The sequence below is a fragment of the Megascapheus bottae genome, chromosome 17 (genome assembly GCF_031878675.1).
Source record: "Megascapheus bottae isolate mThoBot1 chromosome 17, mThoBot2.hap1, whole genome shotgun sequence".
Lineage (NCBI taxonomy): Eukaryota > Metazoa > Chordata > Mammalia > Rodentia > Geomyidae > Megascapheus > Megascapheus bottae.
Genome location: NC_143525.1, coordinates 10,388,263 through 10,403,687, shown reverse-complemented (window position 1 = coordinate 10,403,687; position 15,425 = coordinate 10,388,263). Strand labels below are relative to the sequence as shown.

At 43.6% G+C, this 15,425-nt stretch overlaps 1 protein-coding gene across 4 annotated transcripts in view; it reads left to right on the top strand.

Annotated features, from left to right (window-relative positions):
* The window catches only part of Cdrt4 (CMT1A duplicated region transcript 4), an 80,514-nt gene extending 67,818 nt beyond the window's left edge, over window positions 1-12,696 (top strand). For all 4 annotated transcript variants that reach the window (XM_090349569.1, XM_090349570.1, XM_090349568.1 and 1 more), the window contains exons 2-3: window positions 10,498-10,573; window positions 12,178-12,696. In XM_090349569.1, the coding sequence (XP_090205695.1) occupies window positions 10,534-10,573; window positions 12,178-12,632 (495 nt within the window). In that variant the 5' untranslated portion in view covers window positions 10,498-10,533 and the 3' untranslated portion in view covers window positions 12,633-12,696. The remainder of the gene's footprint in view (window positions 1-10,497; window positions 10,574-12,177) is intronic.
* The last annotated feature ends 2,729 nt before the right edge of the window (window positions 12,697-15,425 follow it).

The window sequence follows — 15,425 nt, the reverse complement described above, 5'->3', positions numbered from 1 at the left end:
TTCCCTCCCTCCCTCCTTCCTTCCCTTCTTCTTTCCTTCCTTCCCTCCCTCCTCTCTCTCTCTCCCCCTCTCCCCCTCTCCCCCTCTCCCCTCTCTCTCTCTCTCTCTCTCTTTCTTTCTTTCTTTCTTTCTTTCTTTCTTTCTTTCTTTCTTTCTTTCTTTCTTCAACATTCAATAAAGAGAAGAGGCAGGCTGGTGAGCTGGGAGCACATGCCTATAATGTTAGCTACTAAAGAGGCTGAGATGTGAAAATTGCAGTTAAAAACCAGGACCAGGCAGGAAAACTTGTGGAATTTTATCTTCAAAATGCTGAAAATGGAAGTGTGACTCAAGTAGTACAGTGCCAGCCTTGATCAAAAGACTAAGAGAGGATTTCTTTCTTCAACAATCTTGTTGGTTGTGGGGCTTGAACTCAATGCCTGGGCACTGTCCCTGAACTAGCATACTACCACTTGGAGCCACAGCTCTACCTCTGGTTTTCTGGTGGTTAATTGTAAACAGAGTCTCACTGGGACTTTTCTGCCTGGATTGGCTTCATACTATTCTAAGATCCTCAGATCTTAGATTCCTGAGTAGCTAGGGTTACAGGCGTGTGCCTGCTTCTTTACTAGCTTTTCTATTTGCCTACACAATTGTTGTGCAAATCTACTCTGAATGGTATTTGGGAAGAAATGGCCGAGGAGCTCTCTTTTGGCTATGCTTATTTGTCTTGATCTGGAGATTAAAATTTTAAATTTGAAAGTCTATTGATAATATGGCTGTGTTTCATGACAAAGAAGTCTTTGTACTGGTTACATTTTAAAATAGGAATTTAATATTTATGATTGGATATTCATATAAATATTGAATATTCAGATAAAATTCTGGTGTGTGTGTGTGTGTGTGCATGTGTGTGTACACCAGTACTGGGGCTTGAACTCAGGGCTCATGTGCTTAGGTGTTTTTTTTTTTTTTTTTTTTTTTACTTTTTATTGTCGAGGTAATGTATAGAAGGGTCACAGTTACATTTCCCAGGTAGTAGGTGCATTACTTCTCACACACTGATATCCCATCTCATGTTTTTGTCCCCATTTCCCTCCTTCCACCCCCTCCCAATCATCTTGTTTTTCCCCCTTCCCTTTTCTATTTCAAATAAACAAATAAACGTCTATACAATATACCAGGTAACAAAGTCAGATACAGTAACAATATGAGATTAACCAAAGGGCAAAAACAAAGAAGAGATATAACATAGTACATTAAGAACAACAATCCTCTCTTAGTTTTTTGATCAAGGCTGGCACTGTACTACTTGAGTCACACTTCCACTTTCAGCATTTTGGAGATGAGTCCACAGGTTTTCCTGCCTGGTTCTGGCTTTGAACTCTGATTCTCACATCCCAGCCTCTTTAGTAGCTAACATTACAGGCATGAGCTCCCAGTTCACCAGCTGCCTCTTCTCTTTATTGAATGCATAAGTGCGGGGAGAGGCAACAGTGAAAAGAAGTGAGAGATAGGCAGAGATTGCCTCTTCTTTCTGGAAAGATCCCCTTGCTTCTCCTATCCTCATCTCCTCTGCTTCATAATTCTACAAAACTCCCTAGAGCAAAGGGTATGAAAGACACACCCAGCCATCCCCTTTCTGTGCAGACTGGAACCCAGCAGCTGGTGACAGCAATGAGAGCTTCCATTGAGCGTTCACGCCACAGGCTATACTTATTTGTGAAACAGAACAATAATAAGGTGAGATGCTACATGAGTGTGTGCTCAGTGTATCCCAGGCGTGCAATGAAGGGAGCTTGTACGGCACGGGGTGTGGCAGGCTCTCTGTGCCTCTTGCTAGATCGTGGCCCACAAAGTACATACTGCATTATTTTGATTATCAGGTCCACATTCATGTCTCTGGATATTAGAGATAAGCTTTCCAAGACACTTCCAATCTTAATGGCAGCTTCCCTGGATATTAGAGATAAGCTTTCCAAGACACTTCCAATCTTAATGGCAGCTTCCTCCTCTGCCCAAAATAAACAAGGAGTGGCCAGAGGGCGGGGGAGGAAATGGAAGGCTGAGAAAGAGAAAATGCCAAGATGAGATGAGCCTTTGCATCAGGCCAAGGCTGTGGAAGAAAAGTGATTGTTTCTAGGCCAAATAAGACACTTAGACATAGTGCAGGGAAGAGCATGAGAGAAGGGTCTGGAAGATTTTGTGGGGCTTGGCTTGAGTGCAGAGGAATGAGTTAGAGGAGTCATAGCTATGCATTAAGAAATTTCACCTTCAATCTTAGGAGAAAAGCACCAAATTGTAATACCCAAATACTTCTTTGTATGTGTATAAAATAATATACATACTGAAAAGAACCCCCAAAGATCAGGAAACAAAGGACCTCTTCTTAATCTGTCTTCTCATTTCTAGATGACTCTGTATTCTTTACCTCATGTATGGTGTATACTCAAGCACATCTGAGGGAAGGTGGGGGTGGGGAAGGGAGGGAAGGGGAGAGGGCACAGAATCAGTGGAAAGCAACAACGAGGGAAATAGTGAAGTAGCAGGGCCCATGGCTGCACTGGACACTGATGAAAGTGAACCAAGCAACTCATGGGTAGAGATGGAGGGAGGGAAAGAGAGAAAAGTAGGGAACAGCTGATCCTAAGCCAAAGGAAAGAAATGTACTTGGCACCCAATATATGTAACAGAAACATTGCTGTATAGGGGTGATAACCTCTAAACAATAAAAAGAAAAAGAAGCCTCATCTTTTTATCTTTGTAGTATAGAACATTCCTGAAGCTTGTAATTCTACCACAAGGGATGGAGGACATTATTTCAGAATCTACCCAGTGATTCATTGGTTTTTAATCTCTTGAGATGCATTGCCCAATGAATGAATGAATGAGTGAACAAATTATCCATGAGTAAAGATTAGAAAATACTGCAGAGTCATTCAGCCTATTCCAATACCTTTAGACATCTTTTCAAACTTGATGACTTCAAACTTGATTTTGAAGGCTTGAGCTCTTGCACAGGTTAGGCTCTGTGCACAATGATTCCGGGGCTAAACCATCTTTTTGGCCATATTTGGAGGCTCTTGTCATAAGCTTTTATTTTTATTTTTGCCAGTCCTGGGCTTGAGCTGAGGGCCTGAGCACTGTCCTTGGACTTTCTCAAGGCTAGAGCTCTACCACTTGAGCCTCAGCACCACTTCTGGCTTTTTTCTATGTATGTGGTACCGAGGAATCCAACCCGGGTCTTCATTCATGCTAGGCAAGCACTCAACCACTAGGCCAAACTCCCAGCCAATTTTATTCTTATTTTTATTTGTGATATTGGGGCTTTGAACTCAGGGCCTAATGTTTGCTGGGTGAATGCACTATTACTTGAGCCACACTCGCAGCTCTTATACTTTGTGTTCAGATAATTTTCAGATATTTTTTTGTACAAACCTGCTTTGGATCTTGATTCTTCTTGTCTCTGTTTTCTGAGTAGCTGAGTAGGGATTAAATGCACCTCCCCCAACGTGTTTCCTTTAAGGAACACATAGGAACATCTTACATGATATGGGGCACAGTATGGGAAACCCGGAATTAAGATAACACCAGCCTCATGCCTATAACCTTAGCTACTTAGAAGGCTACAATCTACTGGACTGAAGTTCAAGACTAACTTGGGGAGAAAAGCTCACTGGTTTCTTTTTTTTTTGATATTTTTTATTGTAATTAATAAAAGGGTTACATGATATTTGCCATATAGAAGGTGCATTAATTCACATACATTGATACCCTTTCACATGTCTTGGTCCCCATTACCCTCCTCTCCACTCCTCCATCTTGTTTTCCCCCTTCCCTATCCAATTTCAAATAACCAAATACAAATATATCCGATATATCAGATAACAAAGTGAGATACTGTAACAATATGAGATAACCAAGGGACAGCAAAAGAGATGAGAGATAACATAGTACCTTAAGGACAACAATCATTCATTATATGGCTTTTGTTTCTATATCCTAGAGGTACTTTCAATTAGCATCATACTATATGGCCTTATGTATCAAGGTTTTGCTCTATTGCAAATCTCTGCTAGGCGAGCTCAAGGTTTCTACTTATTATGACAAATGAGGGAAACCATTGAGCCTAAGTTCCTTTGAGTCTGGCTTACTTCACTTAATATGATTTTTTCTAAGTCTTTCCATTTCCTAACAAATGGGGTGATGTCGTTCTTTCTGACAGCAGCATAGAATTCCATTGTGTATAAATACCACACCTTGTTGATCCATTCATGAACTGAGGGACATCTAGGTTGGTTCCATATCTTTGCTATGGTAAATAATGCTGCAATGAACATTGTTGTGCTAGTGGATTTAGTATGTCCTTGTTTCTGGATGATTGGGTAAATGCCAAGTAGTAGAATTGCTGGATCACAGGGGAGTTTTATGTTTAGTCTTTTGAGGAACTGCCATACTGCTTTCCATAGTGGTTGAACGAGTTTGCACTCCCACCAACAGTGTAGTAGTGATCCCTCCTGGCCACATCCCCTCCAGCATCTGTTGTTATTAGTTTTCCTGATCCTGGCCATTCTAACTGGAGTGAGGTGGAATCTTAGAGTTGTTTTGATTTGCATTTCTTTTATGACCAGAGATTTGAGCATTTCTTCATGCATCTATAGGCCATTTTTGTTTCCTCTTCAGAGAACACTCTCTTTAAGTCTTTGGCCCATTTTTTAATGGGATGGTTGTTACTGTGGAGATTAGTTTTGGAGTGATTCAATTTTTTGAGCTGTTGATATATTTTAGATATGAGGCCTTTGTCCAATGTATGGTTGGTGAAGATCTTCTCCCACTCTGTAGGTTTCCTAATTAATTTACTAGCTATGTCCTTTGCCATACAAAAGCTCTGCAGTTTAATGCAGTCCCGCTTATCCAGCCTTTCTCTGATTTGTTGTGATTCTTGGTCCTTATTGAGAAAGTTTCCACCTGTGCCAAGGAGGCCTAATGTATCTCCTATTCCTTCTGTAAAGTTTTCAGTGTGTCAGCTTTTACCTCGAGGTCTTTGATCCATTTGGAGTTAATTCTAGTGCAGGGTGACAAAGAAGGATCCAACTTTAGTTTTCTGCAGGTGCTTAACCAGTTCTGCCAGCACAACTTGTTGAAGAGGCTATCTTTCTTCCATTCTATTTTTTTGGCTCCCTTGTCAAAGATTAGGTGGGTTAATATCTGGGTCCTCAGTTCTATTCCATTGGTCTTCAGATCTGTTCTTGTGCCAGTACCAAGATGTTTTTGATAATTATAGCTCTGTAATAGAGCCTACAGTTTGGTATTGAAATTCCTCTTGCGCTGTTCTTTCTGCTAAGAAGTGTTTTTGCTATACGGGGTCTTTTATTATTCCATATAAAATTTTGGATTGCCTCTTCTATTTCTTTAAAGAATGCCATTGGGATAGTGATGGATATTGCGTTGAATTTGTAGATAGCCCTTGGCAAGATTGTCATTTTCACAATGTTGATTCTTCCAATCCAGGAGCATGGGAGGTTTTTCCATTTCCTCAGTTCTGCTTTAATTTCCTTTTTCAGGGTTTTAAAGTTTTCATCCAAAAGGTCCTTTACATTCTTAGTTAAAATAATTCCTAGGTACTTTATTTTCTTTGAGGCTATTGCAAAGGAGTTGCTTTCCTGATTGTTGCCTCATTCCTCTCACTGTTGGCGTAGAGAAAGGCAGTTGATTTTTGAGGGTTAATTTTATACCCTCCTACCCTTCCAAAGTTTTGAATCAGCTCAAGGAGCTTGGGAGTAGAGTCTACAGGATTCTTTAAATACAGAATCATGTCATCTGCAAAGAGGGATAGTTTTACCTCCTCTTTCCCTACTTGGATCCCCTTTATGCTTGCTTCTTGCCTTATTGCACTGGCTAGGAATTCTAATACTATGTTAAAGAGGAGTGGAGAGAGTGGGCATCCTTGTCTCGTTCCTGATTTTTAGAGGAAATGGCTTTAGCTTTTCTCCATTAAGTATAATACTAGCTGTGGATTTGTCATACACAGCCTTTATTATATTGAGGAATGTTCCATAGATTCCTAGTTTCTCTAGAGCTTTTAACATAAATGGGTGTTGGATCTTGTCAAATGCCTTTTCTGCATCTATTGAGACAATCATGTGATTTTTGTCCTTGCTCCTGTTGATGTGTTGAATTATATTAATTGCGTATGTTGAACCAGCTTTATAGTGTATGATTTTTTTGATGAGTTGTTGTAGATGGTTGGCCAGTATTTTGTTGAGAAGTTTTGCATCTATGTTCATCAAAGAAATAGGTCTATAGTTCTCTTTCTTTGATGAATCTCTGTCTGGTTTAGGGATGAGGGTTATACTGGCTTCATAGAATGAGTTTGGTATAGAACCTTCATTCTCAATTTTGTTGAAGAGCTTGAGGAGTATTGGTGTGGGTTGTGTTTTGAAGACTTTATAGAATTCACCTGTGAATCCATCTGGCCCTGGGCTTTTCTTAGGTGGAAGGTCTCTTATTGCCATTTCTATTTCAGTGCTTGAAATAGACCTGTTTAGTTGGGTTAGTTCTTCTTGGTTCAGTGTGAAGCTCACTAGTTTCTATCTCTGAAAATAACCAGCAAAACAGGACTGGGGGCATGGTTCAAGTGGTAGAACACTGGCTGAGACAGGTAAGCTTTGCAGACCTGAAGCCTGGAGTTCAAACCTCCCTCCCCTTTTTCACCTCCCCTACTCCCGACAAAAGATAGCATTTACCATTATAGGCAAAGAAACAGCACTATTTTCACAGGGCTAGGAGGGCAAAATGTCTGAGTGGGGTTGGCTTGTGATAGTACCCTAATCCAGCCGCCCTGACTAGAACCCACAAAATCCTTCTGTCAGATGCTTTCCTGAGATAAGGCTGCAACATGGCCACAGACAGAGTGAGACCATTCGTTTTGTGTGAGAATTCCACTGACAGCCCATTTCTTTAGCTCAGGGCTTTAAGCCCTTGGTTTTCCTGCTCCTATGATCTAAGTTAATTCTGGTGCTAGCAGGTAGTGACAGAGGAAGAGCTGCTGGGCCCTTTTAGCTGTCTAAAGGCCACTGAGATACAGCAATGGATATACATAATAAGTAATTCTTGAATGAAAGCTTGTGTTTTAAAATGGCAAAAGGCTTGAAAAGGTCTTTTTGTCCCTAGTAGCTAAATAGACAACTTTTTTTTTTGGTGCTACTGTAGCTTGAAATCAGAGCTTTGTACTCTCCATTAGCTTTTTCACTCAAGGCTAAGGCTTTACCATGTGAGCCAAAAACCTAACTAATAATATCTATTAAAGTTTTAGTCATTTTCTAACATTTAGATTTTAGAACAGGAGGTTGCAAGCTTTGCTACACATCAAAATTACCTGGGAGTCTTGCACTTTGTGTGTGTGTGTGTGTGTGTGTGTGAGAGAGAGAGAGAGAGAGAGAGAGAGAGAGAGAGAGAGAGAGAGAGAGAGAGAATCACTTAAAATTAGGGCCCTGAGCTCTTGCTCACCCTGCTTGATCACAGCTAATGCTCTACCACTTGAGCCATGGCTCTTGTCTCAATTTTTGCTGGTTAAGTGGACATAATGAGCCACACTCACTTTTCTACCCGGGCTGGCTTTGAATTGTGATTCTTAGATCCCAGCCTCCTGAGTTTAGATTACAGATGTGAGCCAATAGTGTCTGGTGAGGTTTGCTATTTTCCAACCATCAAGGCCTCTTCATGCACTTTGAGACAATCTCAAACAGTCAGGCATGATAAAGACCCCCACTGCATGTCATGGTCCACCAGTCACAGTCACATGGTGGGGGCTGTTAGGAAACTCAGATACATTCTTTTTTTTTTTTTTGCCAGTCCTGGGCTTGAGCTTAGGGCCTGAGCACTGTCCCTGGACTTTCTCAAGGCTAGAGCTCTACCACTTGAGCCTCAGAACCACTTCCGGCTTTTTTCTATGTATGTGGTACTGAGGAATTGAACCTGGATCTTTGTGCATGCTAGGCAAGCACTCTACACTAGGCCAAACTTCTGGCCCCAGACACATATTTTTTAACAACCAGGGTTCTCTCATACTTCAGTTCAACAACCAGAAACTCAGAAGCAAGGATCCAAAATCTACATATAACCACCCCAAAATGTGCTCTGAGCATCTGGCATGCTTGACTAGACCTATTTGACATCTGGGAGAAAGCATACATCTAACAGCTCTGCAAATATGGAAGATGAGTTATGTTTCATTGGACCTGGACAGGCATGGGGGTGGGGCGATCACTTCAATGGCCTTTCTGAGACAGAGGGCTTGAACTCAGGGTCTCATGCTTTTGCTCCGCTTCCTTGTGGAGCAAGGCTTCTCTAACACAGTAGAGTGAACTCAGGGCCTGTGTACTGTCCCTTGAGCACAAGCATTCAAGACCCAAGACCAGTACACACAGATTATAGACACACAGATACAGATACAGAAACACACACACACACACACACACACACACACACATGCACGCACACTCACGCACATGTATCCCATGAAACTCTGTTTCTGGGTTAGAAGAGTATTTCAACATTGCTTGCTTGTTAGCCTTGGCAAAATAGTACCATGAGTTCTTTTAAAACTGCATTCTGGGGGCTGAGAGTTTGGCCTAGTGGTAGAGTGCTTTCCTAACATGCATGAAGATCCAGATTCGATTCCTCGGTACCACATACATAGAAAAGTCAGAAATGGGGCTGTGGCCCAAGTGGTAGAACTCTAGCCTTGAGGAAAGCCCAAGGACAGTGCTCAAGCCCTTAGTTCAAGTCCCAGGACTGGCTCAAAAGCAACAACAACAAAAACTACATCATGCAAAGTTGTCACTGAGACTCGATAGGGCATTCTAGTGGACTTGGATTTAAATAGATTCAACAAAAACAGCATTTTTCTCTTCTTGGTAGTATAAGCAAGCCTCTGGATGCTAGCCTTTTTTTTTGGTGTGTTCAAATAAGATGTCAAAATATGTGAATAATTTACTTTATGAAAATAATAAGATTTAAGGTTACTCTTGTCATTGACATTAACATTCCACAATAGTCTCTTGCTTAGAATTAATAAAAAAGGGGGAGGGGGAAACCTAGGAATTGCCTATACGGGGGTGTTTTACCCATGACCAAGTCAGCTCTACATATATCGTAGTTGAAAGAAAAGGCATCATCTGGTCATTAGTTGAAAAAGCAAATTCTCAGTTGGGTGCCAGTGGCTCCTGCCTGTAATCTTGGCTACTCAGGGGGCTGAGATCTGAGGCTTGAGATTTGAAGCCAGCTTGGGAAGAAAAGTCCATAAGAACACACTTATCTCCATCAAGAAAAAGCTGGAAGTAAAGCTGTGGCTCAACTTCGAGAACACCAAGCTATGAGCAGAAAGCTAAAGGACAGCACCTAGACCCTGAGTTCAAGAGCCAAGCCTTGAGTTCAAACCCCAGGACCAGCATGGAGAAAAACAAACAAAAAATCCCAAAACCGACTGAATCTGAATTCCTGCAGGTAGAGCTCCCACATCTGCTTCGACAAACACATTTAGCATTTGTCAACATTTAAGAGGCAATGTGTTAGAGCAGTGCTTCTCAGTGCATCACTTCCAGTGGCACAGCATCTGGGAGCTTAGTAGAAACCCTTTGAAGCCTTTATTTTTTATTTTTAGTGGGGGAGGGCCAGTCCCAGGGGCTTGAATTTAGGGCCTCAAGATCTGTCTGGGCTTTTTTATTACTCAAGGCTGACGCTCTACCACTTGAGCCACACCTCTAGTTCCGATCTGTAGCCCTGTATGTGACAGTGTAAATGCACTATAGAAAAAGGACTAAAAGCATCCATTCCTGTTTCCTGTGTCCAGCTAGTTAAAGGCCACCCCAAGGCCCCCAGTTTTGTCTTGCCTTCCCCTTTCAGTTTAGCTGGACCCCCTGGAGCGGGGCCAGGCAGCATGCAGTAACAGGCTCTCCAGGGCAGCTGCACCGAAGGCTGGAGAACCACCCACTCTAGTTGTAATCAAGTTCCCACCTGCCCTGCTCTGGAGATCAGCCAGGCTCCACCACTTGAGCTTGAACCTATGGCTCCTGTAGATGATGCCTGGTCGCTGTCTCTGCCCATCTGATCCCCAGTTGCAGGAGCAGGATTATACTCAGACCTTTTAGAGAAGATGACATGGCTTTATAATGTGGGCTCTGCTCTCCCCCCACCCTCCATGTTTTCCTCTGTGGACCAACCTGCACACTGCCTGGTGGTGTTCAGATCTTCACCTTAGGAGATGAGGAAGCAGAACATCTGCCAGGAATTCATGGCAACCGGAGTGGCTTGTGTGAGCCAACATCTGCAGGCCTCAGGAGCTCCACAGCCTCTTTCAGCTTCCCTGGAAAGCATGACCTCTTCTCTGAGGGAGGGATTGGCGTCACCTCTATTCAAGGACTCCAGATCCCCAAAAAGACTACTGATGGCTTTCTTCTCAGATCACTTTGAAGAGGCCCTGGTTTAACCTGTTTGTGTATTTTTTTTCTCCCATAGGAGTTTGGATTTAGGACCTAAGGAAACCTATAAAAAATGAGTGACAAAGTGGATGAAAGAAAGTTGAAGAAAGAAGGTAGGCACTGCAAGTGTGAACTTTGGAAGATCAGTCAGTTGGGACTGGCCAAGATTGGAGAATCGGGGATGGGCAAAGGTGGGGCCCTGTGGAAACTCATTCTTGTCCTGGTAGAGAACACAGCATGATTGGAAGATGCAGAGATTACTGACAGTTTTACATGTGTGTGCGTGTCTGTGTGCATGTGCGTGTGCGTGTGCATGCACATGCACATGTGTTGATACTGAGGTTTGAACTCAGGGCTTCATGCTCTTGTTTGTCTGCTTTGCTCAAGACTGGCACTCTACCATTTGAGCTACACCCCCATTTCTGGCTTTTGGGTAGCTAATTGGAGATAAAAGTCTCATAGACTTTCTTGTCTGGGGTGACTTCAGCCTGTAGTCCTCAGATCTCAGTTCCCTGAGTGGCATGAGTCACTAGTGCCTGGCCCAGTTTTAATTTTGCCTCTGCCAACCATGTGACTGCCCCAACCCACAATGTCCTTGTATTCTGCCTTTGCCTTTAGGAGTCTGTACTTGAGAGCTCCTGTGCTCCTTTTCCAGTGACTGGCATTGCCATACATTGTGTCTTTCTTCAGCTCTTATTGAGAGGTAGGAGCCTTGTACCAGTGTACTCTTTACTGACAGGTTTCTCCCCAGACAAGATCCAGGTCTTGAAAGTCTTAAGGGCAGCCTGGAGATAAGCCTGTCCTGGAGCCACAGGACTGGCCTTTGCAAGCATTTCTAGTATCTAGAGAATGGTGGGCAATGAGTAAAAGGAAGTATGAGACTGCCCATGATTTGATTCCTGCAAAACAACAGGTGATTGACGGGCAGAACTTCGATGGGCAGAACTTCTAGTAAAGTGAACCTCCTCTCCCAACCCAGTGCCTGCGTTCAAGACTGCCACTAATCAGTTGGTGTTTTTTGTCTGTTCCAAACTTAACTCATTAAAGGAGGCTGTTAACTACCTTATAAGATAAAATAAGGATTAAATACAGCAGTGCAGCTGAAAGGCTGTGCTCACTTATAGCTTATTACGAGTCATCCACTGCATGCTAAAGGCTTCACAAAAAAGATTGCTAAAAGATTACACAGGAAATCTCTAGGGCCTGTAATCCTCGCTACTCAGGAGATTGAGATCTGAGGATAGTGGTTTAAAGCCAGCCTAGTAAGGAAAGTCCACAAGACTCTTATCGCTAATTAACCAACAAAAGCATGGAGGTGGAGTGCGCCTCCATTGGTAGAGTGCCAGTCTTGAGCAAGAAAACTAAAGGAGACCATGAGGCCCTGAATTCAAGCCCAGTACCAACACACACACACACACATGCGCGCGCACACACACACACACACACACACACACACACACACACCACATACACATACAATTTTATAGATGAGACAACAGTTTAACTTGTTTGTGATTTACAGCTTATAAGTGGGGGTAGAGTGTTCTGAAGTGACTCAGTGAGGAGCCTGAATTTTATTCTAGCTAAATAAAGATTGAGGTGGGCATAATAAGGGAAAGATTTCAAAATGTGGGTTCCAGTCCCCTTTCATTTTTTGAGAAAGTGAACGACTGTATAGGTGAGTGTCTAAGTTGCCCATATTTTCCTTTGTTCTTAGGACGCACGGAAAATATTGGACTCCCTCTGCAATTGCTTGAGAAACATGACCCTTGGCCAGCTTACGTCACATATACTTCCCCGATTGTTACAAAACTCATCGAGAAGAGCAAAATCAGAGAAATGGAATATGCGAGGATTTTAGAGGAGAGTCGGCGGCGCCTGGCAAAGTCAAACAAGTCTGGCAACATCCAGCTGAAGAGGAAAAATTCATCCAAACCATCTGCGGAGCTGACGCTGCAGGACGCGCTGTCAGAGACGATGCTGTCCATATGGGGTCCTTTCCCTTTCTCAACCATTGGGTCCATTGCCTCAGAACCCATGAATTTACAAATGGAGTCCAGAGAAAATCCCACCACAAAATACAACAAGATTGTTTTTGCCCAGAAACCTATGACAAGGAAGCTTCCATATAACTCACGTCAGGCCGGCAAGGAGAAACGGGACAAGAATTAGCCAGCAGTCTGGTGTGCAGCCAGCCCCTGAGAGTGTCCAAGAATACAGTTCCATTTACTACAAACTGAACTATGGTCTTTAATCTTGAACTTGCTCCTGATCTCACAGAGGTTATCAGAGAAGTCCCATCCTAATTTGCATGACAGATGATTGGCTGTTTTAAGCGTTAGTTTTTGCATAGGTGTTTGAGAATTTGACTATGAGTGTTCATCTAAGTTCAAGTTCAGGCAAGGTCAGACAAGTCACATCCATTACTTTACTGGAGATAATTTAGTAGAATTATGAAGTAGGTAAGGAAAAAGGACACAAAGAAAATCCACAGGTAATAATGGAGGCAGCCTTTAGGGAAGTAGTTACTGCCTCTAAGGCCAGAGCAACAAAGAGGAGGTCTTGGACTTAATAAATAGGATGCTTGAAAAATAAGGCATGTGAGCTGAAACCCAGACTATCTGAGTAGGGGTTTGGGGGTGCTGCTCAGTGTATGCTAGTGATACACAAGCCCTGGGGTAGGGTGGGGTCCCTGCAGGGATGCTCTCCCACCCACCTTGAGGTGGGGAGGGAAGGGGGGCTGCCTCTGGGAGCTTTGGGAAGCCCCAAATCAGGAGGAGTTGCAGCATTGCCTGGGTGAATGCAGAGGGTTGCCTAGGGGAAGCCGACAGAAGTGGAACTTTCTGATGTACTCAGAAAGTTCTCTCTCTCCCCTCCGCCACCCCAGCCATGCAGATTCCACCTCATGCCTCCTAGAGGTGGCCATTAGCAAAATGCAAAACAGGAATATGACTTAGGGATCCAAATACAAACATATGCGAGAGGATGTGAAGCCAAAAGAAATTAGCTTAGCAGCCCACTTGGTGTAATTCTGATGCTCCTTCTGACAAATGAATGCAACATGGGCGTGCTTTCCATTGTGGGGCTTACAGATTGTAGTGGAGGCTGGAGAGTGCATCCCTCTAATTCCTTCAGGCTTGCCTTGCAAAGCAGAGCTGGAGATCGAGAAGTCCCTAGCTGGACCCAGCTGTTATGTGTCCAAGGACAACTAGACGTGGCCCACCCAGGCTCTGAATTAGCCCCAAAGAGAGTGATGCTAAACTCTCCTGTCTCCAGGCAGACAAGCTTTATCTTTAAACACAAGCAGGATCCAGTTGGGACGGGGCAGATCCAGCAGGACTTGCCAGTGGGCAAGTGGTTATCCACTGGAGTATGGCTGACCTTACTGGCTTTGTGTTTGTATTTACAAGGCAGTGAAATCCCAGCTGGCTTCCCCCTCGAAGGGGAGTGGAGGATTTGATGCACTTAATGACCTAAATGCTATTTGCATAGCATTTCCCCACAATGCATTTCTTTCCACTCCTGAGTCTCATGTCAACATTTGTAGTTGCTAATATAGATGCAGCTTTTGAGATGCAGCTTATATCTGGATTCTATGCTTTTGAATCGGGAAATTCACATTTGCTCCCAATTCCTTGGCCAGAAGACTTAGAAAAAAAAGCAAACTAGCAACCATATAAATATTCTCCAGTAGAGCTCAATACTTCATGATCTGAAGACCATGAAGGCAGATGATAGATTCCTTCAGGGAGTTTTATCTCTTTTATCCCTTGGGTGTTTATGGCTAGGGTATACATGGGATTGTATGGATTATAAGCCCCATTGAGGGATTAGATTAAGTTAGTAGGGATTTGGGATTATTTCTCCAATCTGTTTAAATGCAGTGTGGTATAGGTGGTATAGTAATTTACCAAAGGGCCACCATTTATTTATTTTTAAAAATATTTTAGGGATTTAATAAATTAATTTTCATGCTAGTGTTGGGGCTTGAACTCAGGATCTGTGCACTGTCCCTGAACTTACATTTTGCTTGAGGCTAGCCCTCTATCACTTAAGCTTCAGCTCCACTTGTAGCTTTTTGGTGGTTAGATGGAGATGCATCTCACAAGCTTTCCTGACTCAGCTGGCTTTGAACTGTGATCCTCTGATGTCAGCTTCCTGAGTAGGAAGCATGAGCCACCCACACCTGGCTAATAGATTAAAACGAAACAAAATAATATACTCTAAATTGAAACGATTATTTTATGGTTAGCATTATTTAAATGAACTCTCAACAAGGCCTGAACTGAGGGCATGACCCGCCCTTTCTGCTCCGAGGAAACCTACCTGCCTCTTGTGACTGCCTTCTAGATATTTCTCCTGAAGCCCTAATGAGAAAGGGGAAACATTGCGGGAAGCCACAGGCTGGGACACGTGGGGCTGGCCAATGCCGGGGCTGGATGTTAATCAGCCATGGTGCCCTTCACCTGAGGACAGGGAGGCTCTTAGGGAGGATACCCAGAGGGGTGGGGATGTGGGAGAAGACCATCTGGACTCCTCCGGAAGCTGGTCAAGGGGGAGGAGCCTCAGATTGACTTAGGGTGTCTGAAGCTCAGATGTCTGCTAGACCTCAACCTCCTGAGTGCTAGGGAGTGGGGGATACTGGGCCATTCTCCAAGGGGCTCTTTGCCTAAGATCCTGGAAGGCCCTGGAATACCGAGGCCAAGGAGCAGGGCAGGGGGCAGGGAATCTTGCTTACTTGGAAACCCACCAGCACACAAGTCCTGCTGCCCTGGGTGGGATGTGAAGGGAGCTTTGTGGAGCCCAGTCAAGACCAGCTTTGTTCCTGAAGAACCCCCAGATCCATCTCTGGTGCTCTGGGGAATAGGCCTGGTGCCCTTCCTGGGGGCCCAACGCACATTCTGAGCTGGCAGGGCATGTGCAGAGAAGAATGTGGAATATGCATCTGAGCCCTGGGATATCTCA